Source organism: Triturus cristatus, chromosome 4_1 (assembly GCF_964204655.1).
Source record: "Triturus cristatus chromosome 4_1, aTriCri1.1, whole genome shotgun sequence".
Classification (NCBI taxonomy): domain Eukaryota; kingdom Metazoa; phylum Chordata; class Amphibia; order Caudata; family Salamandridae; genus Triturus; species Triturus cristatus.
Window position 1 is genome coordinate 1,167,459,465 of NC_140585.1, and position 26,004 is coordinate 1,167,485,468.

Below are 26,004 nucleotides of genomic sequence, written 5' to 3' on the forward strand. Positions count from 1 at the left end.
CTTTGGGACCTTATAAGTGTTTTGCCATGCAACAGTTGTTGTTGTTGCACCAAGGATATTGTGCTGCATAACTAAATACTTATAAGGTCCCAAAAGCGAGACCTATTGGCTATGCCAATGCTTGTTAGATTTAGGTCTGATCGAGACCTAAAAACCAGCACTCACTTATAAACTTAGCAGTTTGTTCACTTCAAGTGCATTTTGTTTCCACAAATAAGCATAAATGTAGTCGTAGTTCAGAGATCTATTTTTTAAGAAATATGTCATCAGAGAAGGAGATTTATTAGATAGCCATAAAATTATTACATAGATTTTTTTTTTAAGCAAAACTACACTTGCTACTTTCCTCAAAAGCATTCCAAATAACACATCAACTAAGACGCAGACTTCTCAGAAAGTCCACCGCTCGCTTTTAGCAAATACGTCGGAAGCAAAGTGACTGCTGAAGACGCACTGCAGGAAAATAAACACCAATTAAAAAGTTGGAGCTATAACTTCTTTTGTTGTTCCAGTCTACAAAACCAGGAGCTGGCAAGCTTTAGTGGTAAGAGTTCGCCAATTATAAGAGAGAGCTGTCTGCCAGCCATCATGGAAACAGCTGTTTGCGGAGTAGGGGGTCTTCTAAATGCTCAACACAAACGACGGCGCTGCAGATGCACCGCTGCAGCGGAAGTGAAAGCAGGCATCCGATTGGTGGTCAGCCGGGACTGGCTTCAGGAAATAATGCGCGTTAAGAGCAGCGGGCGTGCTTGCTTGTCAACCAGTGCGCTCTAAATGTTTTCTGCACAGATGTGGATATGTATTCTCTTGACAGTAGGAGAGGGCTTCGAGACGGCACGGCAGTGGGAGTGCAACAAAACTTCTGCTATTTCAAGGTGCATAAAATAACAAGCATTGGCCACGAAAGTCATCGCGATCACGATCGCTGTGAAAGCGAAAGTGATCGCGATGACGCAGCGCAGAAAGGCGTTCATGAGTGCTGCTGGCTGGCTTGGTGCATGGCGGCTGCGCGCATGTACGCTCACGTGCATGCAAGCGCTAGGCCAGCCAGCAGCACACACATAAAAAACTCACATACAAAATGTCTCTCCAAGCCAGCTGGGCTCAGCGAGACCTAAAAAGCGGGGTTACATGGAAAGCAGTGTGAAGTTACCAGATGGAAACATCCAATAAACAAGTCATGTCATCCCACAAGCCTATTTACAATTGTCCATCCAGTGAGTGCAAAGGGGTCAAGGTATGAACTCCTATATTAAAAAAACATATAGTGACAGGGTGACTGAATTAAAACAGCGGCTAGCTGGGTGAGACAGAGAATAATGTATATAAAAAAAGATCCCCTGATAAGGAGCAGTAGCCAACAATCCAACTCGCCTATCTGGAGGGAAAAACTCACTCCAACGGTCTTTGTCAGATCCAGACACCAAAGCTGTGGTGTCCTGCAGCCTAGGGGGTGAAATAAACAAAGTATCGCTCTTCATAGTTATTAAAGGTTTCTATGGGGCCAGGCCCGGAAAAATTTCCCAATGTACTGGGGGAGCCAACCCATGCCCGGAGGCAGTGGCAGTCCGCCCGGGTTCCCCACCATCCGCTGCCATACCCACGAGAAAAACCCTTGCATTGGCCACATGTATATACCGGCCCGGGGTCCGTGCACTATAGTGGTTGTAAATCCACCCTCCAAACGAGGACCTGGGGCTGGTGCCGTCTCAGTGCGGCCACCGCAATCAGCAAAACACTCACCTGTCCAAATGAGGACGTCTGCCAGAAACCTACCCAGCAACGAGCCGAACAGCCGGAAAATCCCAGGGCTGCCACTCGTGCAGTGTTTTGTAGTCCTGCGCGTCTCGCGCGGCACAGTGCACAACTGGGCCAGCGTCCCCCAACGTAGCGTCACGTGGTGCATCGAGCACCTAGGCTGACTGCGCTTGGTCTGCTGGCTGAACAGGGCGGCCATCTTAGAGTGTAGAGACTAGTCATAAGAAGTCTATCATAAAGACCATGACCGAGTGTGTAGTTACACATGCTTCATGAGCATCATGTACCTGAAATATCTCTTGTCAAGAAATCAAAGTCGGGGGTGAAACCCAACATTTCGCGGACGTGTAGTCTAGAGTAGTATGTGGGCCGAGTATGGCTGCACATTTTATTTTTATTTTTTTTAAACAATCTTTATTGAGTTTTTAAGACATAACCCTAAACCCCCCACCCGACAGGTTACAGGCTTTACATTTGGTTTGCATATATATACATTTAACAGAAGTAGACGCAGCTTCATTTGATCTTAGTTATTCAGCATCTTCAATCCAAGTTCTTAGTGGATCCCAAATAGTTAGACCTTTCTTTTTCTTATTCAAACCCTTACATTTATAAATTGCGATTTCAAAACTATAAGTAGCAAGTAGGCGTGCCCGCCATTGGTGGAATGAGGGTGGTTGTGGATCTAACCAAGCCGATGCTAGACAAATTCTCAATATTGACATTGAAATAAATATAAATCCCCTTATTCGGATCGGTCGGGAATCCCCCCACAACGCCCAAAACTATTTCTGCGGTTGTTATTTCAATATCTTTTTTAATAATTTTGGAGAGAATGATCGAGATATCCTGTCTAATAGCAGAGAGTTCATTACAAGTAGCAAACATATGTATTAGGTCCGCTTCGGGAAACGCACATCTTGGACATTTCGTCCCCTTTCCATGACTCCATTTTGCTCTTTTTTTAGGGGTGTAATATAGCTGAAAGAAGGTCTTGTAATATTGAGCCTGTAGTTTTGTTGAAATTAGAATTGATTGCGAAAGATTGAATGCCATCCGAATTGAATTATTGGTAATATCTAGTTTATCCTGCCATATCTGAAAATGTTTGTCAAGATCATCAGGCAAATTAGTGATTAAGTTGTTGTAGATTTCACCAATTTTAATTGTATTGTTCTTTATAATGATATCTATAATTGGTATTGTCTGAAAAGCTGAATTACCGCCCCCTTTTTTCACCAAAAAATCTCTGACTTGCAAATATTTATAAAAATCACGATGGTCTAATTGGAATTTATTCTTTAGTATTTCAAATGTATTAATCCCAGATGTGTTAAAGAGTAAACCAAGTTTTGTAATTCCTGATGTAACCCAGCGTTTCATACATGAATCTGTAAAAATTGGGGGGAGGTTTTGATTACCATAGATGGTAGTATAGTATGAAAATCTACCAATCCCCAATAATTTACGTACGTTACACCATACTGTGTAGATTCCTTTAAGGGTTTTGAACCGAACCTTTTTAAAGTGACAGTCGTAGGTCAAGCGCCATAAATGGTCTCCCGAAGCGGTCCCTAAGATAAGTTCTTGTGGGGTGGGAATTCTACCTGCAAAATTCAGAGTGGGATTTGGGATTAGGAGCTTTCTGCAATAATTGAGTGTGCAAGCCCACCAATATACCTTAGAGTTAGGCAAGGCGAGACCGCCTCTATCTTTAGGTAAATTAATACATTTCATTGCTCTTCGTGGTCTACTATATCCCCAAATAAAGCTGGAAAAGATATGATCCAGTTCTGTAAAAATATGTTGGTCAAAAATTAAACAGATGCTTCTAAAAAAATATAAGAATTTAGGGAAAAATACCATTTTTATTAAATTACTCCTTCCGATAATTGTTAGATGTAAATTGTGTAATCTCCTCAGTGATGAACTTGTTTGTTTCAAAAGTGGTTTCAAATTTAAACTAACTAGATTGTTGAGATTAGCTGTCATGTTTACCCCCAAATAGGTCGCATTTTCAACGATCCTTTCATCAGCACAATTAATTTGATTATTAATAACTATCTGAGTTTTTTTTTCATTTAATTTATAACCTGAGATTTCGCCAAAATGTTTAGCCTCTGTTTCAATTAATTGTATTGCGTTGGTAGGATTGGTTGTGGTTAGGGCAATATCATCAGCATATGCTAATGTTTTTGTGTCCCCATGAGGCGTCCTCACCGGTGTTATTGCGACGTTTGATTCTAGCTTCCGAATAAAAGGGTCTATGAATATAGCGAAAAGCAAAGGAGAGCAGGGACAGCCCTGCCTCGTTCCTCTTGTTATTTTAAAATTTTCTGATGTGTCACCATTTATCATCACTGCTGCTTCTGGATTAAGATACATCATACGAATTGCATTGATGAAGTTTTCCCCTATTCCACTCTTTGACATGGCTGTCCATAGATATTGCCAGGAGACCCTATCGAACGCTTTTTCAGCGTCGAGTAATATCAGTGCCATAGGGTCTCCTGTCACCTCGGTGATGTCAAAGAGTGTGATAACCCTCTGTATGTGATCGATGGTAGATCTGCCAGGAACAAATCCATGTTGCCGACCCGATATAATTTTATGTATAAGTGGGGCAATCCGACTGGCAAGTAATTTAGAGTAGATTTTGGAATCGTTGTTGATTAGGGTTATTGGACGATAAGCCCCTAGTTCAGTTGGGTCTTTATTTTTCTTTGGAAATACAATTATTTTTGCTAGTGCCCAGGATCCTGGTGGCCGTCCACCATTAAAGACCTGGGACATCAACATTGTAAGTATCCCTTTTAACTGTTTGCTAAATCTAGCATAAAATTCAGAGGGGATTCCATCAAACCCACTTGCTTTGCCCGGGGGAAGACTATTAATAGATAGCCTAGCTGAGGCTCCGCAATGGATCGAAATATTGCTATCTCTATCGGGTTGGGAAAGCTCGGTCCATATAACCGTATCCAGGTAATCATCAATTTGAGATTGGTTTTTACAAGTTTCTGTATAAAGATCTGAATAGTATCTTTTAAAGCAGTCTCTTATTTCTCTGGGATCTTGAATGAGGCCTTTAATCGGATCGTTAATTTCTTTAATGTTACAATCGGTTTGTTCTTGTCTAGCCCGAATTGCAAGATGATGACCGATATTTTCCCCCATCTCATAGATTTTTTGTTTGTAATGGGTAGCTTTCCTAGCTGCTTTATTAGAGAACACTTCTACTATTAAATTTTTGGAAATGGCTACATCCCTGATTGCCTTTTCAATATTAATATTATGCTGGATTGCCGTAATAAGTTCTTCCTCTTTTTCGGCTAGTTCATTTTGTAGATTTTTTAATTTTTGCTTTTCCTCTAGGTTATTATTAATAGAAAACCTCAGAGTTTCTCCTCTAATATCCGCCTTGAGGGTGTCCCAAACGATTTCAAGTGATGCGCTGCCAAGATTATTTTCTAGAAATTCGGGAATCCATTTCTCTATAACTTTACAATATTCTGTGTTCAACAGAAGTGCCCTTTCAAAAGTCCACCGATTGTGTTTAGATTCTATTTTACAGGTGTCAAGACATATAATTAAAGGGTTGTGATCGGACAACACTTTGGGTAGTCGATCAATAGAGCTATGTATGGCTATATCATGTGAAGCAAATATGTAGTCCAATCTTGCAAATTTGAGATGTGGGTTTGAGAAAAAGGTGTAGCCTGGATTATTTGGGTTCTTCAATTGCCAACAGTCAAATAAACCATGTGTATGACATAATTCATCAAGTGCTCTGAAAACTTTCGGATTTCGACCTACATACTTAAACTTATTGCACCCCAATGCCCAATTTTGAGGAAGATTGAAGTTAAAATCGCCGCAAATAATCAAAGGTAATGGCCAATGGGCCAGTTCATTAGATAAGAATTCTAAAGGTCCTGGGTCATCATCAACACACCCATATACTGAACAGATGGTTAGTTTTTTCCCCATACCATATTTGCATTCGGTGATTGCCCAACGCCCAAATTTGTCTTCTATTGATTTGCCGAATTGGAGACCCCCCGCTACGGGCTAAAATTGCAACTCCCCGTGTTTTATTGCTCTGAGTTGTCGCCGTGATCACTTTGTATCCAAGAGTTTTTAAAACTGAAATTTGTGACCTTTCAATATGAGTTTCCTGGAGACAGACGATGTCTGCCCCGATTGAGTTGAGACCTACGGCTGTTCTCTGTCTTTTATTTGGGTCATTTAGGCCACATATATTAATGGTTAAGATTTTAATTTCGCTCATTTTGAAGCTTTTAAGAGTATCGGTTTACCGGTCCAAATCATTACGTCTGTAATCCCTCCCTGTCTTGCTTCCCCCCCCCCCGAACCCCATAAAACAAATAAACTGAATGTGTAATTATAGGAAAAAAAACCCGTGTCCCATTCCCCACCCCCGGTTCCCACCCCCCAATTCCCTTAAGTGAGGCTACCCGGTTCAGGCTGAGCCGGGTTGTGGACATCATTGTAATCAGGGGGCAGCAGACGGCGGCTGACCTGATTTATGTAGCATTCCTATGTATATTTCTGTACACCCCTCCTAGTAGTCGTTTATATCATATTTTTTAATTAACCGTCCCCATATATCTAGCTAAGTTTGGATTAGAAAGTTCAGAGAGGTTGCAGTTATTTGTTAGGTTTGTTTTTTTGCTAGGGTTGAGATTTCTCTTAAATATGCTTCTGCTTGGATCTCGCTGGTAAAGCTTCTTGTGTTGCCTTTAAAGATAATCTTTAATCGTGCAGGATTCTGCAAATAAACAGTAGCCCCAATCTTTTCAAACGGTGTGAATAATTGTCTCATCCTCCACCTTCTTTCGACCGTAGTGTGGGCAAAATCTGGTCTGCAAAAGAACGCAAAGTCTTTGAATTCTCTTTTTTTTTTTTGTTGGGCGTGCAAGATCAAAAACAGCTTCACGTAGCAGGAAATTTCCGAAATTAACAAGGAACGCACGAGGGTATTATGTTGAATTCTGCGTTCGTTTGGGGGGTATCAAAGGAAAACGATGAGCCCGATGTATTTCCTTGTTAAAGTCCCACATTTGGCTGCACATTTTAAATGAGCATCACGCACCTGAAGTACCTCTTATCACTAACTCCTAGTCGGGGGACCACACCCAACAGTCCGCATATGTGGTCTTGGTTAGTAAGGTGAAAGCCTCCCATCTGTAGTAATACACCGCGTGGGGATTGAACACCATGGGCTTTGTGTGTTCAAGTTACTCAATAAAGTCATAGAATTGGGGTTGAGTGTTAGTAGTGTAAAATATAACCACATATATAACAACCTATCCGTTCATCTACCCAAATGCACATATAGTGTCCAATGTGAAAGGAGATGGTGTGTTCCCGAACAAGGGGAAGGGATATTTCCACAGTGCCCACAGTTATCTAATCTGAGTGGTCATACACCGGTAGCGGCGATTGAGCAAGTGATTCTCGCCGGAAATACTAGCCATACTGAGTTGCATGTTAGTCCGGTGGTGGGTGTATGTCTACCTCCCTGCCAGCGCGGCCCAAAGTATATCATCATTAAGGCTGATCGTGTTGGTGGACAAGCGGAGCACCCACCTCTGTTCAATTCTGAAGAGGGCATGTTGTGTAATCACCGGGTGTGCCTCAAGTACCACCCAATTCAAAGACTCTGCAGGGTGCTTAAGATCTTTACAGTGTGTGTACATTTTAGTGGTTGTTCTCATACACCACACATTGCTCTTATGCTCGGTGATGCGTATCTTGACAGGTCTCATCGTCATCCCTACATATTTCCTATCGCAAGGACATGTGATCATGTATATACATTTCGATGTGTTGCAGTTAGTGTGTCGCTTGAGCTTCCATAGGAATGTGCCAGTCAGCGCGATCTCCCTGACGGAGCTGGTATGCTCGCACTCGAGCATGACCCACAGGGGTGGTGTCCCATCACTGGTGGTAGGTCCCAGAGGGTTCTCTGGGTTCCATGCTCGTTGGTTTTAGGCCTGGTGTGAATTAAGATATCCTTCAGGTTTTGAGTACGCTTGAAAGCAAACCTAGGTCTTGGGAGGTTAAGGTCCCCTGTGTTCACTATTCCCCAATGCTTATTGATGACCCTCTTGATCAGTGTAGAGTGCGATGTTTAGGAGGTGACACATGTTATGGTTTCAGCCTGATCTTTGGTGGTGGCCTGTAGAAGTGATTCACGTGGATTATTCATAGCCCTCTTGTAAGAGTTCCGGACCTGGTGTGCCGGGTAACCTCTTCCCTTAAGGTGGTGTTGTAGGTTCTGGGCCTCTGATTTGTGGTCAGTCAGGGTGCTACAGTTCCTCCTGATACGGAGGAACTGCCCAAACGTCTGATTGTTCCTGAGGGCCGTGGGATGGTGACTGTTATACAGGAGGAGACTGTTCCTGTCTGTAGCCTTCTTATAAAGTGTTGTGCTCAATCCCTCATCGGTGAGTCTTATCCTTAAGTCCAGGAAGGGGATAGTTGTGTCTGATATTGTGTTGGAAAATTTAAGGTACGTATTTTGTGTATTGACCCATCGGCATAACGCCTCACAAGTTGTTTGGTAGCCCCTCCAAAAGATGAGGATATCATCTATGAACCTTTTCCACAGAGTCAGATTCGCTCTGTTGGGGTTGTTAGGGTTCATGATGACTTCCTCCTCGACTGTGGCCATGTACAGGCAGGCCACACTAGGGGCGAACGTGCTCCCCATGGAAGTCCCCTGAGTCTGATGGAAAAGCTGTTGCTCAAACTCAAAGAAGTTTTCCGTGAGTGCCAGTGTAGCACATCCCATAATGAAGGAGACCGGAGTGGGGTAGTCCCATTCCTCCTTCAATAGACTGGCCTCAACGGCTTCCAATGTCGCCTGTTGAGGAATATTCGTGTACAAAGCCTCCATGTCCAATGTCTCTAGGAGGTCTACCCTGTTAAGGCTTACTCTTCATGGGGCCCTCATGACAGAGTATTTAAGAGCAAACATTGCACCCCCTGGCCTCATAGTCAACATCTTACCGAGGATTTTCCTGGAGGATGGTCCCTTCAAAAAAGACTGGTGCCAAGTATCTTGGAAGTGCACCAAAGACCTATTAGTCTTAATCATTAACACCGCCAAGAGGTTGGCCGATGCCCTGCTGACCAGAATACAGGTGGCTGAGGCGGCATTGAAGTCCTCGATCCCCAAAACGGCCTTCTCCTCCAAATTAACGGAGATAAACAATGAGATTTCTGAGAATAGGGAGTACCTCCTTAAACAGAAGGTTACTAAGCTGCAAAAGGATGTAGCTAAGTTTGACAAGGAGACAGTTTGCCCTTATCTGAAGGATGATTATGCTGCACCTAGGAACAGCTATTCCCGATAGCTCTGACACCAGCAGAAGGGGTTCCACAAATAGCGACTCGAGTAGTGGGAGCTGGGACAACCCTAACCAACGTAGACCCAACTACCAGCCGTACCCCAACTATAACAATGGCCCGGTTTTCCAAGGACAGATTCTGCCCCCATGGCAGTACCCTATGTACCCTCAAGGACCACCACAATACTTCCCAATGAACAACCCCCCCACCTTTTTTAGGCAGAGGGTGGGGCAGAGGAAGAGGGCGAAGCAGAGGAGCACAGAAGGGAGTACAGTGGCAAGACCAGACCCCACACTCAGTGGAAACCAGGAGCATGAGCAAGGGGAAAAGGGCTTGATTGTCAACCTACCGCACAGGACCTTAACTAGCACCGAGAAGACAGTCCTTGAGAAAGGTCTGGGGTTTGTCCCCACCCATAAACCTGACAAATTTAGTGAACTGGGCGAGGTACAGGAATTCTTTAGGAAGGTGCGCCTCAAGGCCTTCTTTCAAGACAGCGTCTCGCCCGACCTCGGCGACACCGGTCTGCGCAACCCTTCTACTTTTACCCCAAATAACAGCATGGTACCACCCGAGATTCTGATTTTCGGGGTAGCAGTACTTAAAGAACTGTCCACTCTACCTAGGACGCACCCTTTCCACAACCTCAGCAACGAAGAGAGGAATGCAGCTATGACATTGGCTAATGACAGCAGCATCACCATTAAGCAGGCAGACCAGGGCGGGGCCACTGTAATTCAATCTACTGTGGATTACGATAAAGAGTGTAGACGCCAACTTGGAAATATCGGACACTACACACCTCTCTCCACAGATCCTACACCTAGACTAACCTCAGAGATAACGGCCCTGGTCTTCGAAGCTGAGAACAATGGCTGGATCACCAAGAATGAGGCTGACACCATATTTCTATACACTCCCCAAAATCCACAAAAAACCCACACCGGTTCCAGGGAAGCAGATAGTGTCAGGGATAGGGTCACTATTGAACCCCTGTCGAGGTTCTGTGACCACTTCCTCCAGCCTTTGGTGAAAAAGATACCCTCCTATGTGCAGGACACTACTGACGTCCTCCGCCTCATTGACAACGTTGAAAGCCTTAACGGGGTAGACCTCCTAGTGACATTGGACGTGGAGGCTTTGTACACGAATATTCATCAACAGGCAACATTGGAAGCCGTTGAGGCCAGTCTATTGAAGGAGGAATGGGACTCCCCCATTCCGGTCTCCTTCATTATGGGATGTGCTACACTGGCACTCATGGAAAACTTCTTTGAGTATGAGCAACAGCTTTTCCATCAGACCCAGGGGACTTCCATGGGGAGCACGTTCGCCACTAGTGTGGCCTGCCTGTACATGGCCACATTCGAGGAGGAAGTCATCATGAAGGCTACAGACAGGAACAGTCTCCTCCTGTATAACAGCCACCATCCCACGGCCCTCAGGAACAATCTGCCGTTTGGGCAGTTCCTCCGTATCAGGAGGAACTGTAGCACCCTGATTGACTACAAATCGGAGACCCAGAACCTACAACACAACCTTAAGGGAAGAGGTTACACGGCACACCAGGTCAGGAACTCTTACACGAGTGCTATGAATAATCCACGTGAATCACTTCTACAGGCCAACACCAAAGATCAGGCTGAAACCATAACGTGTCACATCCTACACATCGCACTCTACACTGATCAAGAGGGTCATCAATCAGCATTGGGGAATAGTGAATACAGGGGACCTTAACCTCCCAAGACCTAGGTTTGCTTTCAAGCGTACTCAAAACCTGAAGGATATCTTAATTCACACCAGGCCTCAAACCAAAGAGCAGGGAACCCAGAGAATCCTCTGGGACCTATCACCAGTGATGGGACACCACCCTTGTTGGTTGTGCTCGGTGTGCGAGTAGACCAGCTCCGTCAGGGAGATCGCGCTGACTGGCACATTCCTATGGAAGCTCAAGCGACACACTAACTGCAACACATCGAAGTGTATATACATGATCACATGTCCTTGCGATAGGAAATATGTAGGGATGACGATGAGACCTGTCAAGATACGCATCACCGAACATAAGAGCAATGTGCGGTGTATGAGAACAACCACTAAAATGTACACACACTGTAAAGATCTTAAGCACCCTGCAGAGTCTTTGAAATGGGTGGTACTTGAGGCACACCCGGTGATTACACAACATGCCCTCTTCAGAATTGAACAGAGGTGGGTGCACCGCCTGTCCACCAACACGATCGGCCTTAATGATGATATACCTTGGGCCGCGCTGGCAGGGAGGTAGACATACACCTACCACCTGACTAACATGCAATTCAGTATGGCTAGTATTTCCGGTGAGAATCACTTGCCCAATCGCCGCTACCGGTGTATGACCACTCAGAATAGATAACTGTGGGCACTGTGGATATATCCCTTCCCCTTGTTTGGGAACCCACCATCTCCTTTCACATTGGACACCATATGTGTATTTGGGTTCATGAACGGATCGGTTGTTATAGATGTGGTTATATTTTACACTACTAACACTCAACCCCAATTCTATGACTTTATTGAGTAACTTGAACACACAAAGCCCATGGTGTTCATTCCCCACGCAGTGTATTACTACAGATGGGAGGCTTTCACCTTACTACCCAAGACCACATGTGCGGACTGTTGGGTGTGGTCTCCCGATTTAGGAGTTAGTGGTAAGGGGTACTTCAGGTGAGTGATGCCCATTTAAATGTGCAGCCATACTCGGCCCACATACTACTCTAGACTACACGTCCGCGGAATGTTGGGTTTCACCCCCGACTTTGATTTGTTGACAAGAGATATTTCAGGTACATGATGCTCATGAAGCATGTGTAACTACACACTCGGTCTTGGTCTTTATGACAGACTTCTTATGACCAGTCTCTACACTCTAAGATGGTCGCCCTGTTCAGCCAGTGGACCCAGCGCAGTCAGCCTAGGCGCTCGATGCACCACGTGACTCTACGTTGGGGGACGCCGGCCCAGCTGCGCACCGTGCCGCGGGAGACGCGCAGGACTACAAAACACTGCACGAGTGGCAGCCGTGGGATTTTCCGGCTGTTCGGCTCGTTGCTGGGTAGGTTTCCGGCAGACGTCCTCATTTGGACAGGCGAGTGCTTTGCTGATAGCAGTGGCCGCATTCAGACGGCACCGGCCCCAGGTCCTTGTTTGGAGGGTGGATTTGCAACCACTATAGTGCACGGCCCCCGGCCGGGATATACATGCGGACAATGCGAGGGTTTTTCTCGTGGGTACGGCAGCAGATGGTGGGGAACCCGGGCGGGCTGCCACTGCCTCCGGGCATGGGTTGGCTCCGCCGGTGATACCACAGTATGCTTCTGCCCCACGGGGGGGCCCTCCGACCCCATTACTTCTAAGCCTGTGAGGTTGCCTATTCCCCCACTACATTGGGACATTTTTCCGGGCCTGGCCCCATAGAAACCTTTAATAACTATGAAGGGCGATACTTGGTTTATTTCACCCCCTGTGCTTCAGGACACCACAACTTTGGTGTCTGGAGCTGACAAGACCGTTGGAGTGAGTTTTTCCCTCCAGATAGGGAGCAGTAGCCAACAATCTAACTCACCTATCAGGGGACCATTTTTATATACATTAGTCTCTGTCTCTCACCCAGCTACCCGTTTTTTTTAATTCAGTCACCCTGTCTGTCACTACATGTTTTTTTACCTTGACCCCTTTGCACTCACTGGATGGACAATTGTTACTAGGCATGTGGGATGACATGACCTGTATACTGGATATTTCTATCTGGTAACTTCACACTGCTTTCCATGTCACCCCCCTCTTTTTTAGGTTACTACTAGGATTGGCGGGACACCGTGCTCGCACCTGTGAAGAGTGGTAGGTAGGAACCATTCCACCCACCATCCTCTGTAGATAGTTTTAGCACTTAGGTCCTGATGAAATGCTATGGATCAGTATTGGCCGTGAAGCATGAAACATGTTGACCACGAGTTGAGCGTAGCTCCACTGCTGGACCATGAAGCCAGAGAGCAGCCACTCCATTTCTCTTTTAATAAGGTGGATAACCACCCCAATAAAAATGTATTTGGATTATCCAGCCTTTTTTAACACCACTCACCCCTTCACATCTACACTGTCCCCTATGGCCCTCACACCCACAGCACCATACGGCAAGGAACAAACGTTCTCCGCCAAAGAGCCCCTTTATGGGTGCCCGTCTGGTATTGCAGTGCCGACCCGATGAGGAGCAAGTCCATATGATGAAGCATGACACCTAGCTTGCTGGGTGTGTGAGGACTCCAGTTCCGAAAACGAGGATTCCCCTCCTTCCGCCTCTGTAACATTTTGTCCACTTACTTCGTGGGGAACAGCATACTCTTTAGGGTATGTATGGCATGGGCAAGTTTTCTGGACTCCGTTGAACAAGCCCTGATAGTACCCCCTTTTGTGATAGACTAAAAACATGTGGGCATGGGAGGGGCAGTGAGGGACATCTGGCAGCGCGGATAGTTGAGGCCCAGCAACTCACAAACAGATGAGGCTTATGGGGCACAATCAGGTGAGGTAAAAAGAGGAATAGCAGGAGTAGGTTAGGCGTAGGGGCTGACACGTTGTCATGTCAACGGTCGTCTCTGTCTCCTAACCTTGGAATTCCCTGGAAATGGCACGACTTACCTGCCCGAAGAAAGGGGGGGGGGTAGTGTTTCTAAAGAGAGGCTAATGATTGAATGGTCTGTATAGACTCGTATTTACCCATCGTGCTCATAACTTCGAGGTGACTAGGGCAAACCCAGTGGGCAAGAAGAGTGCCGCTTTTCTAAAGATTACAAGAAGGTGATGCCAAGAAAGGAGCCGAGAAAAAAGTGGGCAAGCAGACGACATTACTGTCACCGACCCCAGTACAGTGCCAAGACTGAAAAAACAAGCATTGAAAATGCAATAGGTTTCGCCTTTAAGTGAAAGCCATTTGCTTTGTTAATGGTATTGTATAGCAAAGCAAATGGCTTTAAGTTAAGGAAAGGCGAGACCTATTGCATTTTTGCTTGTTTTAATTGGCTTCTGTCCCTGTCCTTTGGTCAATAGGCTTAGTAGTCCCTCCTTAGCAGCACCTTGTCTCGTCTTGTAACCTTCCATTAGGACACCCTCTGTTACATGTGTTGTTACTCCCTAGGTTTTAATTACAGTCTTGGAGCACTATTTTCTTCAGGCAGAACGCACTTATTTCTAAGCAAGGCTGTCAGTGGTTACTTTACTCACTAGCACATTTCACATTTATATGAGACATTCTATAAATTTCCCTTCATCAGCTCCACCCAGAGTGGAGAGGAGTTGGCCTAACAGCTAGGGCGGTCGACCTCGAATCTAGGGAACTGGGTTTGAGTCTCGGCAATGACGCTGAACATCCTGTGATTCTGGGCAAATCACTTAATCTCCCCGTGCCTAACAAAAATGAATGTGTGTCCTCATGTAACGTAACTGGTGCTATGTAAAGCTCTCTGATCCCTGATTCAGGTCAAGTTCGGGCTATATAAAACTCTGTTGAAAAAAAATCCCTAATCCGGAATTAATACAATAATTATTTTGTCGCATTTCTAAGCTACTAATTGTATATATGGACATAGCTATTTGAATGTACTTGTGGTACTGTCTTGCATGCAATGCATTATGGGTAGTGTGGATTTACCATATCTTCTGCAGGGTGCAGAACCATGTGTGGCCAAAAGAGGCGACATGGAACCTCTTTTGGCCACATATGGTACTGCACCCTACAACATGGCTAGGTAGAAAACATTGGCATTAAAATGCCAATAACTCCAACTCCAACAATTGCGAGACCGATTGCATTTCCAATACAATAGGTCTGGCATTTGTTAAAGTTAGAACTGTTGGCATTGAAAAGGACAATGTTTTTGACTTTTGCTTTTTTATGCCATTGGCAATAGTGGTATACAAATATAATAACGCCACTGTGAATAAAAAAACATTGTTATTTTCAACACAAACACCTTTAACTTTAACAAATGCGATACCTTCTACATTGCAAATGCTTGTCTTACCTTTGCTTCAATCTGTTTCTGTGCTTGTCCTTGTAAATGAAAAGGCCCAGCCTCCCACTGGTGAGAGAAATAAGGCCCTTTCTATCACTGGCTCACCTATGGGTGAAAGTGAGCCGACTACTTGGATCAAGCAAGCTATGAGAAAAGTGCTTTCAAGGTGAATGAATGCGGTATATTCTCACTTTCTTGTTTCTTTCTCACCCGCTTACACTCACAATAACCTCTGCCCTGTCTCTCTTCTACAGTGAGACTTCTGATCCAACTCCTATAATATGGATCTCAAAAGAGAACACTTGTTTACTTTTCTGATTGTAATTCACTGCACCCGTTCATTTATTCTTCTCTAACAGAGCGAGAGCGTCTCCTAACTGGGGTGAATAACTATGGCTGTTACATGGGAGAGAAACAAGGTCTGACCCCACCTCATATGCACCCTGACGAGGAGGTCCTCCGGCGGCGCCTCAAGTATTTCTTTATGAGCCCCTGTGATAAGTTTCGCGCAAAAGGAAGGAAACCTTACAAGTTGGTGTTGCAAGTGATCAAGATTCTCATTGTCACCATTCAGGTACTGGTCAAAGGGCATGATTGAAAAATGGGACACAACTAGTATTGTCTGTGCTGTAATAAATAGAACAGTGTTAAGTCAGTTTGTGTAAATTTCTACATTCCAGTATCTTTGTGAACAAAATAAAAGACCTTCTGACGTGCTATTGTCATTCATGTATTGTAATTGAATTTATATAGTGCTTACTACCACTGATTCGGCATTGAAGCGCTTTTTCGGCAAGTAGCACGCTCCTCCGGAACCCAAAAATGATTAGTGATGAATTAGTATATTCAAATATGAAATTAATTTGAGTGGTGAATATGTTGGTCTGTTATTTGGATTGTGAAGAATAGTGGAGGGACAGAAGAGGAAAAGGTTTGCATTTATTTAGCGCTTGCCACCCCTAATGAGGTGTTGAAGCACTGTTCGGCGAGTAGCACGCTACTTCGGAATCAGAAAAGTATTAGTGGTGAGTCAGTCTTGGGAAATATGAAAATTTATTTGAGTGGTGGGCTTGTTAGTCTGCAATTTAGATTGAAAAGGATAGTGGAGGGATGGAAGAGGTAAGGGTTTTCATTTATATAGCGCTTGCTCCCCTGATGAGGTGTTGTAGCCCTTTCGGTGAGTAGCAGGCTACTCTGGAACCCAAAAAGGATTAGTGGTGAATTAGTGTAGGGAAACATGAAATTAATTTGATTTGAGCGGTGGACATGTTATGCTGTTATTTGAGCTATAGGGTGTGAAAATCGTAGTGCATTGGAAAGAGTAGTAGAATGAGGTTTGAGATGAGTCTGAGTGGAGGTAGAGGATATAACGCGAGAGCTATAGGGTAGTGCATTGGATATGCTGAATTAGAAGCAAAGTAATAAATATAACAATACTTAAGTACATGGAAGGTATATCATAAATACATGGAAGGTATATATTATAAGAAAGGTAATATACGTAGATTAAAGTTGCATTTTGAGGCGAGGTGCCATACTAGAGAGGAGGTTCCTTTGTTGAATGCATTTTGTGATTTTATATCTGATTTAAGAGCGGTCCTGTTTCATGTATCGCATTGCAGCTTGAACTTGGATCTCCTGCCAACCAGTAACCAATGTAGAGCTTTCAAGGCAGGGAAGATGAGGACTTGTGGTTTTATATGTAAGAGTAGTCTGGCAACAGAGTTCTGAATCCGCTGTAGTCATTTCATAGTTGTTAAAGGTGGTCTGTGGTAGAGGCTATTGCCATTTTTATCGGGACCGGTGAAGGAATGCTGGATGGTAGGAATTTAGCGGATTTCTGCTGATTTTGGAAGTTTACGTCACCGAAATGTAAGGTAAGTGTGCAAGTGTAGGCAACATTTGAGGTTTGCAGGGCAATGTGGGTAAGAAAACCTTATGGGATCCATGCAAGGCATTCCACCCTGGACTCCTCTGGGTGTCTAGTTTTCAGAAATGTCTGGGTTATGTGGAATTCCCCAGGTGGCAGCTGACCAGAGCCCGAAAAGTGCAGCCATTCAGCATACAAGGATGACGATATTGGGACTTAGCCCAACTCTGCTACCCATATGTATATCACCCTACCATTCCTTAAACCCACCTTCCCTCAATCCTCACTACCAATCTAAGTCCTCTGATCAGGGACGATGTGATGAATGCAGCAAACAACCACAAAGCATCCCAACTGATGCCAGCTGCCTTTCTGCATCTTCTCGGAAGGGATTTGGCATGACATTGACATCTGATATCACTGAACTAATGCACACCTATCAGCGTAGTGTTCAGTGGCTGACACAAGTAACATATTACCATAACTTCCAAATATGCCTGATGCTGGATAGGTAATCCCCTATAATGTGTAAAACCACTCTTGTTTTGCAACTTAAGGGTCAATCTGTTTTCTGATGCATCAGCCAAGCATGCACTTGCAAGTGTTCCGGGGGTATTCTGTGCCCTGGTGAGACTGCACACACCCTACTTGTATTTGGCTTATGACACTGGTCTCCTACACCAGCTTTAGATTTCAGTGGGAGCTTGAGGTCCTAACTGGACTGGGCTGTCTCATTATTTCTAAGCAACAACAAGTAGATAGTAAATGGCCTATGGTAGTCCTCCAGGGCAATTTGGGTTAACTCAGGAGATATTTCCCATGGGACCACTGTCATACCTGCTCCCTCTTTTTCTGTAGGTACAAGTGCACGGTCTGGAATCCTGACTTTTCCACCATCCTATAAATGCAGATCTGGATAGTCTAACATCACTTCTGAATGCCTGTACCACCTATTGTACCACCTATGTCATTAATGACTTGATTGAGTGTAACTCAAATAAAGAGAGTAATAAGTACTCCATTTCCTCTGCCACACTTGCTCATGGTGACACCCCATATAAGACGTAAAGAAACTGGGCACTATTATTTGAATGTGAGTGAAATGCCCTCCCAAAGGTAGTTGGGGTCCCCACCTGTTCAAACCGAGAGCATCTGACAACAGCACGAATAATCGACTGTCTGGCTCACAACAGTCCTCTCCTAGACGGGTGCAAAACAACCTCCATATGTCTGCTTCAAAAACCCCAAGGGTACCAAAAGTGCAGCTCAACATAAGGAAGAAAATGACATTAAACATGATGTAAAATTATTCCTATGGAACACAGGGTTAACATAGCAGCTCAGTCTTCCAATAACTAGTCTTTTTGTTGCATGCTGAAACCAGGAGCCTTGGATAAGGATGGACATCAAAATAAAGGTAGAGTTCACCAAGTGAGCTCCAGATGTGCATACAATAAGGTGAAGCAATGTACTTTGAAATGCTGCATATTGTGGCTTAAAGTGCAGCCCTGTTATGGTAATGCTACGTTAATTGAAATTTTTAGTACACACGTTCAGCAAAGATTTCTTGGCGCTATCGGGTAAATTATCCAGAGGGAACACACACCACTGTGATTAGCACTATTGATAAGCTTGTCTTAAGAGCCAAGTGTTTAGGTTCTATCTGAATGATCCAAGATCATTCAGCGAAAGCGTACAGTCGGTGGTATTTACAGTGGCGCTTACTTTCCAACGCAATGTCCTTTTATCTTCGGCTAGGCGCCAACCCAGCATAAAACTTCTCTAATCAATCCTGGCGCTGCTCTTGCCAGCATGAGACCAGCTCAAGGATTGTTAGGAGCGGCCTCACTCGGCTCTTCTAAGAGCACTGGAGGCCTACCCTTTCTCTAACCCAGCAGTCTAAGACAGCTAGGTTGGAGAAGTTTAAATGCACATGTCTGGCTGGCTGCCGCAAGACGGCTGGCCAAATAGACATGCGCATTTTAAAGAGCACAGCTGTTTCCTGCTGGCACTTAGCACGGCAGCACTGGTCCCGCCCTGGCCTGTCACTCAGTTAAGGACAGGTGGGTTGACGGCCTGGGGCTTTCTCAGTCAGGCAGTGCTCTTCCTCTCAAATGGAGGAGTTGCCCCTGGGTAAAGAGTTCCATAAAGATGGTGCTTGTACCACAAAACTGAGCTCCATTCTTGAATCTTCGGATGAGAAGTAGGTTGAGTGACGAAAAGCTAAGACCGTCAGCTGGGGAGTATTTGTTGATCCTGTTGGCTAAGAACATGGGGCCCTTGCCATTCAGGGATTTTTAAAGTAATACAGCATATTATGAATTTGATTCTCTGTTCCAGTGGTCCCTCAACAGAGAGGTGACTTGGCAGCTTCTAGGTAAGTGATTCTGAACCATCTGCAGTCTGTAGAGTAGGATCTTTGGTAGGCTGATGTATATTGAGTTTGCGGAGTCCAGCATAGATGTAAGGGCAATTACTACTGTAGTTAGGGCATCCCGCTTGCGCATCATAGATATCTTTGTAATCGTTCTAAGTATGAAGAAGCACAAGGTGATCACTGCTCCAATTTGGGGTCCAAGGAGAGCTCTCCATCTGTAATGACTCCTAAGCTTTTGGTTTGTTTCTTAGGGGATAGGGGCCACGCCCTACCGCCTACTCTTCAGAAAACTCCTATATTACGCTGGCTGTCCTTCAGGCTAACTTTGTGCAAAATACTTTGTTTCTTGTGATGGACCATATTTCCTAAATTCTGTTCTTTTTGCACTTTAGAAAGCTTGCAATGTCACAATGATGCTTAGCAAAATGAAGAACGTAAATACTCTATTTTATATGTTAGCCTGGCCTCCTGTGTGCTTCTTTCTTTGGTTCAGCTTGATGTTTCTCCACATGATTTACTTATGCTTGTCCTAATTTCGGTGCCATTGATCTTTAACTGATGTTTTCTTAATCTGACTCACACCTTGTGTATCAGTTAATATTAGCATATCCTTCTCTCCACCCCTCTTGCAGCTTATTCTCTTTGGACTCAGCAACCAGATGGTGGTAACGTTCAAAGAAGAGAACACTATTGCCTTCCGGCACTTGTTCCTGAAGGATTACACAGACGGCTCAGATGACACGTACGCCATTTACACACGGAGTGACTTCTATGATTACATAAAGTATACTGTGGATCAAGTAAGTAGAAGGGGCAGAGCTGCAGCCTTGGTCTCTGGATAGTTAGGGGAAAGTACAGAATTGGCCTTCCAACTACTATGGGATTTAGTCATGGCTTTGGGTTGGTGAAGTACACCATACGCCTTCATGGCATTGGTGTATGACCTGGGAATGTTTCTCCTTGCACCAGGGCAAGAACTGTAGGATTTTCTCTGTTCTTTCTTTTTGTCTTACACTTCAGTCACTGTAAAATGTTTGTGCTTAATATCTTCTTAATGGTGGGGCCTTAGTGGCTAACCGGGCATCACTTGATCAGTCTAAATCAAGTTTGAATGAAAGATGTCATCCACCAGTTTTGATGTTAGTGGATATGTCATGTGAGAAAAACACTGAATGGCACAAGGGTTTGTCCATGGATTTGATACTTTAAGAGCAGCTGTTCTGCTCCTACATCCATCATGTAGGTGAAATCATAGTTTGGTTGTCCTGCAATGCTTTGTGTTTGCAAATATTTGTGTTTGCCATACTTTCCCACTGCTGCTACCCTAAATCCTTGTGCCTCCAGGCCCACATGCACGCCTCTCTTCTTAACTATGTATGTTCTTATGTGAGTCACGTGCCCTTGACATCCCCCCCAGTGACTTGCATTTTCCAGTGGCTTACTTTTCTTGTCCCCTGTGGCACACTTGCCCCAGTAGCACTCTTGAAGCACGCATCCTATCACTTAAGAGGATCTCGTTCGTGCCTTCGCTGGATACAAACAATTGCAGTTTGTAGACATTCGTAAAGTGATCTCACTTGTTAGAAATTATATTTCACCTATTTCTATCCCTATCTGTTTTGCTGGCTTTAGACCTCTGTGCCTTTTACCCCTGTTAACCAGTGCCTGTGCTCCCTTTTAAACATGGGTGAATTGGCATACTCAAAATTGGTATATGTAAATTGCCCTTAAGTCCCTAGTATATGGTACAAAATGAATTCAGGGCCTGGAAATTGCAGCACTTAAGGTGCCCTGACTAACAGTGCACACACGCACTGCAACCTGTCACACCCATTTTCACAGGTAGAAACCTTTGTTTTTAATAACGTCACCCTATGTAGTCTTGTAGCCCACATGGAATAGTGCTTGGGATTTAAAACTAGGACATACAGAAATGTAATATTAACATGTCCTTAAAGTGACTTGACCCAAAAGGTTGCCGCTCTCTCTAGCGGATAGGATCGCTGTGATCAAGATGAATATTCTACCGAAATTTCTGTACTTCTTTGTCAATATCCCTATCATACAGAACAAAGCTTTTTTCAAAACACTGCAGTCGTGCTTATTTACTTTGACATGGGCTGGCAAACAGCCACGCTGCAGTTAGGATGTCATGACGCAACCATATGAGAGGGGAGGGTTTGAGGCACCGGGCATGCAACTATATTACCTATGTGCACAAGCTCAGTTTGCTCATTATTGGCAGTTTCCGCAGAGTTTTCTTCCTCACTTGGTGGTGGAGGCGGATGACGTTCACCCAATTCCACTAATAGCCATGCTGCTCCGTACTCTGCCATTAAACTCCAAGGTGGAGATCAATACGGTCACATGCTTTGCCCGAGCATAGAAGGGGCTACAGGCTAGAGTGGGAAGGGAGCATTTATATGCGCCAAATGCGCCAGCATTGCCTATTAGCTCGCTCTCAGGTATCTCTGTAACTCAGGAGCCAAAGGCTTTAGAACTACTGGGTGGAGCTGGGACAACTAAGTTGGGGGGGTATGTATCAGAGCGGCTCTTTTGTCACTCTGGGAGATCTCACGACCAAGACAGCCTATTTGACAATGCTGGGGTTTACATGTAAGATTGCGGGCGGCTCTGCGGGCTGAATAACCGGAGTATCCCGCGGAACCGCGGGTGTTGAAGGCGCTTCAGATGCCATTGACCGGGTTTGCAGAAGGGGCTTGATAACAAGGCTATACAGAGCATCAATGGAGGAGAACCATCCGGTCACCTCTGGGGCGTATGATAAGTGGATAGCGCAATTGACTGAACCTTTATCCTGGGAGGACTGGACGACATGTTGTACGCTGACTGGGCGACTCACGGCGAACTGTAATTTACGAATAATTAATTTCAAGTTCTTACTCCAAATGTACTTTACCCTGTCTAGAGTACATAGATTTGGGTTGCGGGAGGACTCCCGATGTTCGAGATGTGGGGTGGTGGATGCGGATTTGAAACACCTAGCCTGGGAGTGCCCTCGTGTCTAGATTCTGGGGTAGTGTTACACTACATCTAACTAAGATATTGATGGAAGATGTGCCATGTACTCTGGTGATGTGTCTGCTGGGCTGCTGTACGGCCTTAAAGGTGTGCAATCGTAGATTGCCGGCTGTTTCGCTGCTGCTGGCGAAAAGAGTGGTGGCTAAATGCTGGGGGTAGAGCCGCGCCTACTGTGGTCTTTTGGTTTAAGTACATTGCATATTGTAAGGAGCAACTAAACATTTATGCTGAGGAACTGCCAATCGCCTCAAGACCCAAGGATATTTGGAGTCCTGTTGGGATATATCTTCTGTAACACCCTGATGTACTGCAATGAAAAGTGTCAGATGCATTCAGGTATGGAGTCTGCACCTGCAACGCTCAGAGCTTTGATGAGTACCATTTCTTTCTTGCTATCTATGGGACTGGCAAAAACAAAGGGCAATGTATACGTTGTACTGTGGTGAGGTTGCTTAGTTGCACTGTTTTGAGTGTGCTTTATACCTATGCACTGTGGAATTGCTATAATGTTTATGTATGTACTATGTTGAAGTATGGAAAACTCAATAAATAAATGCATACTTTTTTTTTTTTAAGTGACTTAACCCAAAAGCTATTTTCGCTGTAGGAAATCTGTCTGGTTTATAGAGACAATGAGAAGCAATATTAAATTATAACACTATCTCAGCAATGGGACCAGCTAGTACAATAATTACACAACTAATTATAAAAAATTAAATTCAATGGTGAAATCACGTTTAAGAAAAAAGTAACATGTAATAGGTGTGAACAAATGATGCCTCACAGGATCAAACACTAGGCTGACCTTAATGGGCGAAGATGACTCTGCTGAGCTCCACAGAATATGAAGGGTGGGCTATGGGGCTCCTTTTGAAATTTATGTGTCGAATTCTACCTGACAGGTCTATTGAGCCATATATAACACTAAGGGCACTCTTAAAAGGGAGAGAAGAGACGCCAGGACAATTCTAGTGGATACTCTTTCTGACTGCTGAAGGACCCTGCATTTGTCCTACCTGACCTCTGTTGCTGGGTTCACAAATAACACTTGGGGTACACTTGATAGAGAAAGAACAGGATACCAATTTAGTTTTGCAGCGTGAATCTTTTCTGGATTCACTATGCTATGCATCATTCCGCCATCTAGTGGTTGGGTCCGGAATTGTAGTATTTCTTCTTTTTTTTTTTCGTGGCCTGGTGGGCATTGACATACCACCATTTGGTGTCCTTCTGTGACGTCGATGTGCTGGATGGAGACAGAAGGAGCTCTGGAGCTTTGGAGAGAAGAATCCACGAAAATCATTTAGAAAAGCAGGAAAACAACTTATCGACACACCGGCCTTCGAGACGGTGAACCGGGACGCAGAGAAGGGGGTAAAACACCAAAACTTCAACATCCTACGGAGAATGCGCACACAGGAGCTCATGGGCTCCCTGGGCGCTGTAATGGACCAGACACCATTCAAGTTCTGCGACAATTGCCACCACAAGTCCGCACAGATGGACCACCACCCGGTCTGTAACCTTTGCCTGCCGCTCAACCACCACTCCTAAAATTGAAATGCGTGCTCGGCGTTCACCCTTAAGACCTTGAGGGTGAGGGAAAGGCAAAGAAGAGCGAATTACAACATGCAGGGTCAAGGACCATCACCGTCGCTTCGAGACCTGTGCCTCTCCAGCGAGGAGGAGGACAACGTCGCCAAAGGGCGAGGAGGACGCACACGTCTAGGTCATCGATGCCGAAAAGAGAACTCTGAAGAAGTTAAGGGAAACAGCGACCCCTAAACAGTTCACCGAGCCCCAAAAGAGTGACTAAGTCCTCAAAAACAGCCCCGGCATCGGAGCATTCGACAACCGCAAGCGCGTCCAAGAACAAACGGAGTCCGTCTGTTCCTTTGACAGGGACTCCCAGACGGTGAAAACCCTCAATAAGACCAAGTCGTCGAAGAGCAGTCACGAGAAGGACTCCTCGACGTCGAAAAAAGAGAGGACAAAGCAGGCTTCGACTTAAACGTCGACGACCGCCAAGAGAGAGCCCGAAAATCTCGACGCAGAAGCACCAGCATCGGAGCTCGAGAAGAAAAAGAAAAGACTTGAAGACGAAATGGCAAGTATCTTGCAGTGCAAGAGAGATTTCGATGAGGCAATTCAAGATCCCGCTGAAAACCTTGACACTACCCGAAAGAGACCTTGAGGAACTACAGGTTCCTACAACCCCAGAACCGGCTGACGAAGAGGAGGAAGAAGAATACTACTTCGAAGTCAGATGGTAAAGTCTTTGACCGTCATGAACCTGAATGGTGTACCTGACTTGTGCTCCATCTCGGTCATTCACAAATTGCATCTAGATCCTAGTCTGCTAGAACCAATGACTACCATAGATGCTTTTTAGCGCTATTTCTAATTAAAACTTTTAAAATTCATTTCTCTGGTTCCTCTTATTGGAATGCGGTAATTTTGTGTATTACATTTTACTCTATTTTTATAATTCACTTTGGGATTTTGATTGTTTTGCATTTTGACTTTATTACTGTTTCAGCATTCCATAAATAAGTGAACACCTTGCCCTGAGTTAAGCCTGTCTGCTCTGTTCCATAGGGGTTTAAGCAAAACTGGTGCTAGAATTGCTGCTTTCCTGGGCGAACATGGTTATTATAGGGGATTTTAACAACAACGTATTCTTGTACAGACCTATGGACATGGCGGATAATTCAATAATATGATATAGTGTTTAACATCGCTTCTCTTAAGACAAATAAGACCAAACTTTAAAAAGCTATTTAGTGAAAGGTACCTCTGGTATTTCCTTAAGGCTCTGGCACAGGGGGCAGCACATCAAAATATACACTCAAGAATCTGCTAGCCTATTTAGTTACAAAGAATCAATCTTTTAATCATTACTAACCCACCGTTGCTTCAAAAAATATTTTTATTTCATTAGCTTTGATTGTTCACAGAAAATTCATGACAGAAACATAGACAAACGTCATTGATATGTACATTCGATATAATTACTTCCTCAAAGTACATTCAAAATACAAAGCTTATTCATCTTACAATTTCATCAAACTCAAAGAGGAATGAATTAAAGCAGAACATCAAACCCCCACCCTTTTCACATTCATACCAAGCACTCAATCACACATACTACAGGAAATAAAAAAAATTGGAAGTAGCAGTGAGGGCCATTTGTTTAACCTACTCTGGGACAATGGGTTCTAGTCATTAAATGGCAGATTTGCAAACGACCGGCCTGCCAAACCAACCTTTACTATAGGAAATAACTCAACAACTATTGATTATACGTTCTTACACATTGCTCACATGAGCCGTGACTTGAGTTTGAAATTATATCCAGAATGGAGAATGATCATAATCCACAGCATTTCACACTAAGCCTCACCTTCGACCAATATTAGGCATGTCAATCCTTTCGTCCAACAAGAACATTCTAATCAAGAAACTGTGTATTCATTGGAACCATGATGTTAATTTTAAGCTCTCTTCAGTTAGCACTGAGCCCT

General features: G+C 44.4%; 1 protein-coding gene across 3 annotated transcripts in view; it reads left to right on the forward strand.

Annotated features, from left to right (window-relative positions):
* Positions 1 to 26,004, forward strand: part of MCOLN1 (mucolipin TRP cation channel 1) — a 147,398-nt gene that overhangs the window by 24,187 nt on the left and 97,207 nt on the right. For all 3 annotated transcript variants that reach the window (XM_085654358.1, XM_085654359.1, XM_085654360.1), the window contains 2 exons: positions 15,551 to 15,765; positions 20,071 to 20,238. In XM_085654358.1, coding sequence (XP_085510484.1) covers positions 15,551 to 15,765; positions 20,071 to 20,238 — 383 coding nt within the window. The remainder of the gene's footprint in view (positions 1 to 15,550; positions 15,766 to 20,070; positions 20,239 to 26,004) is intronic.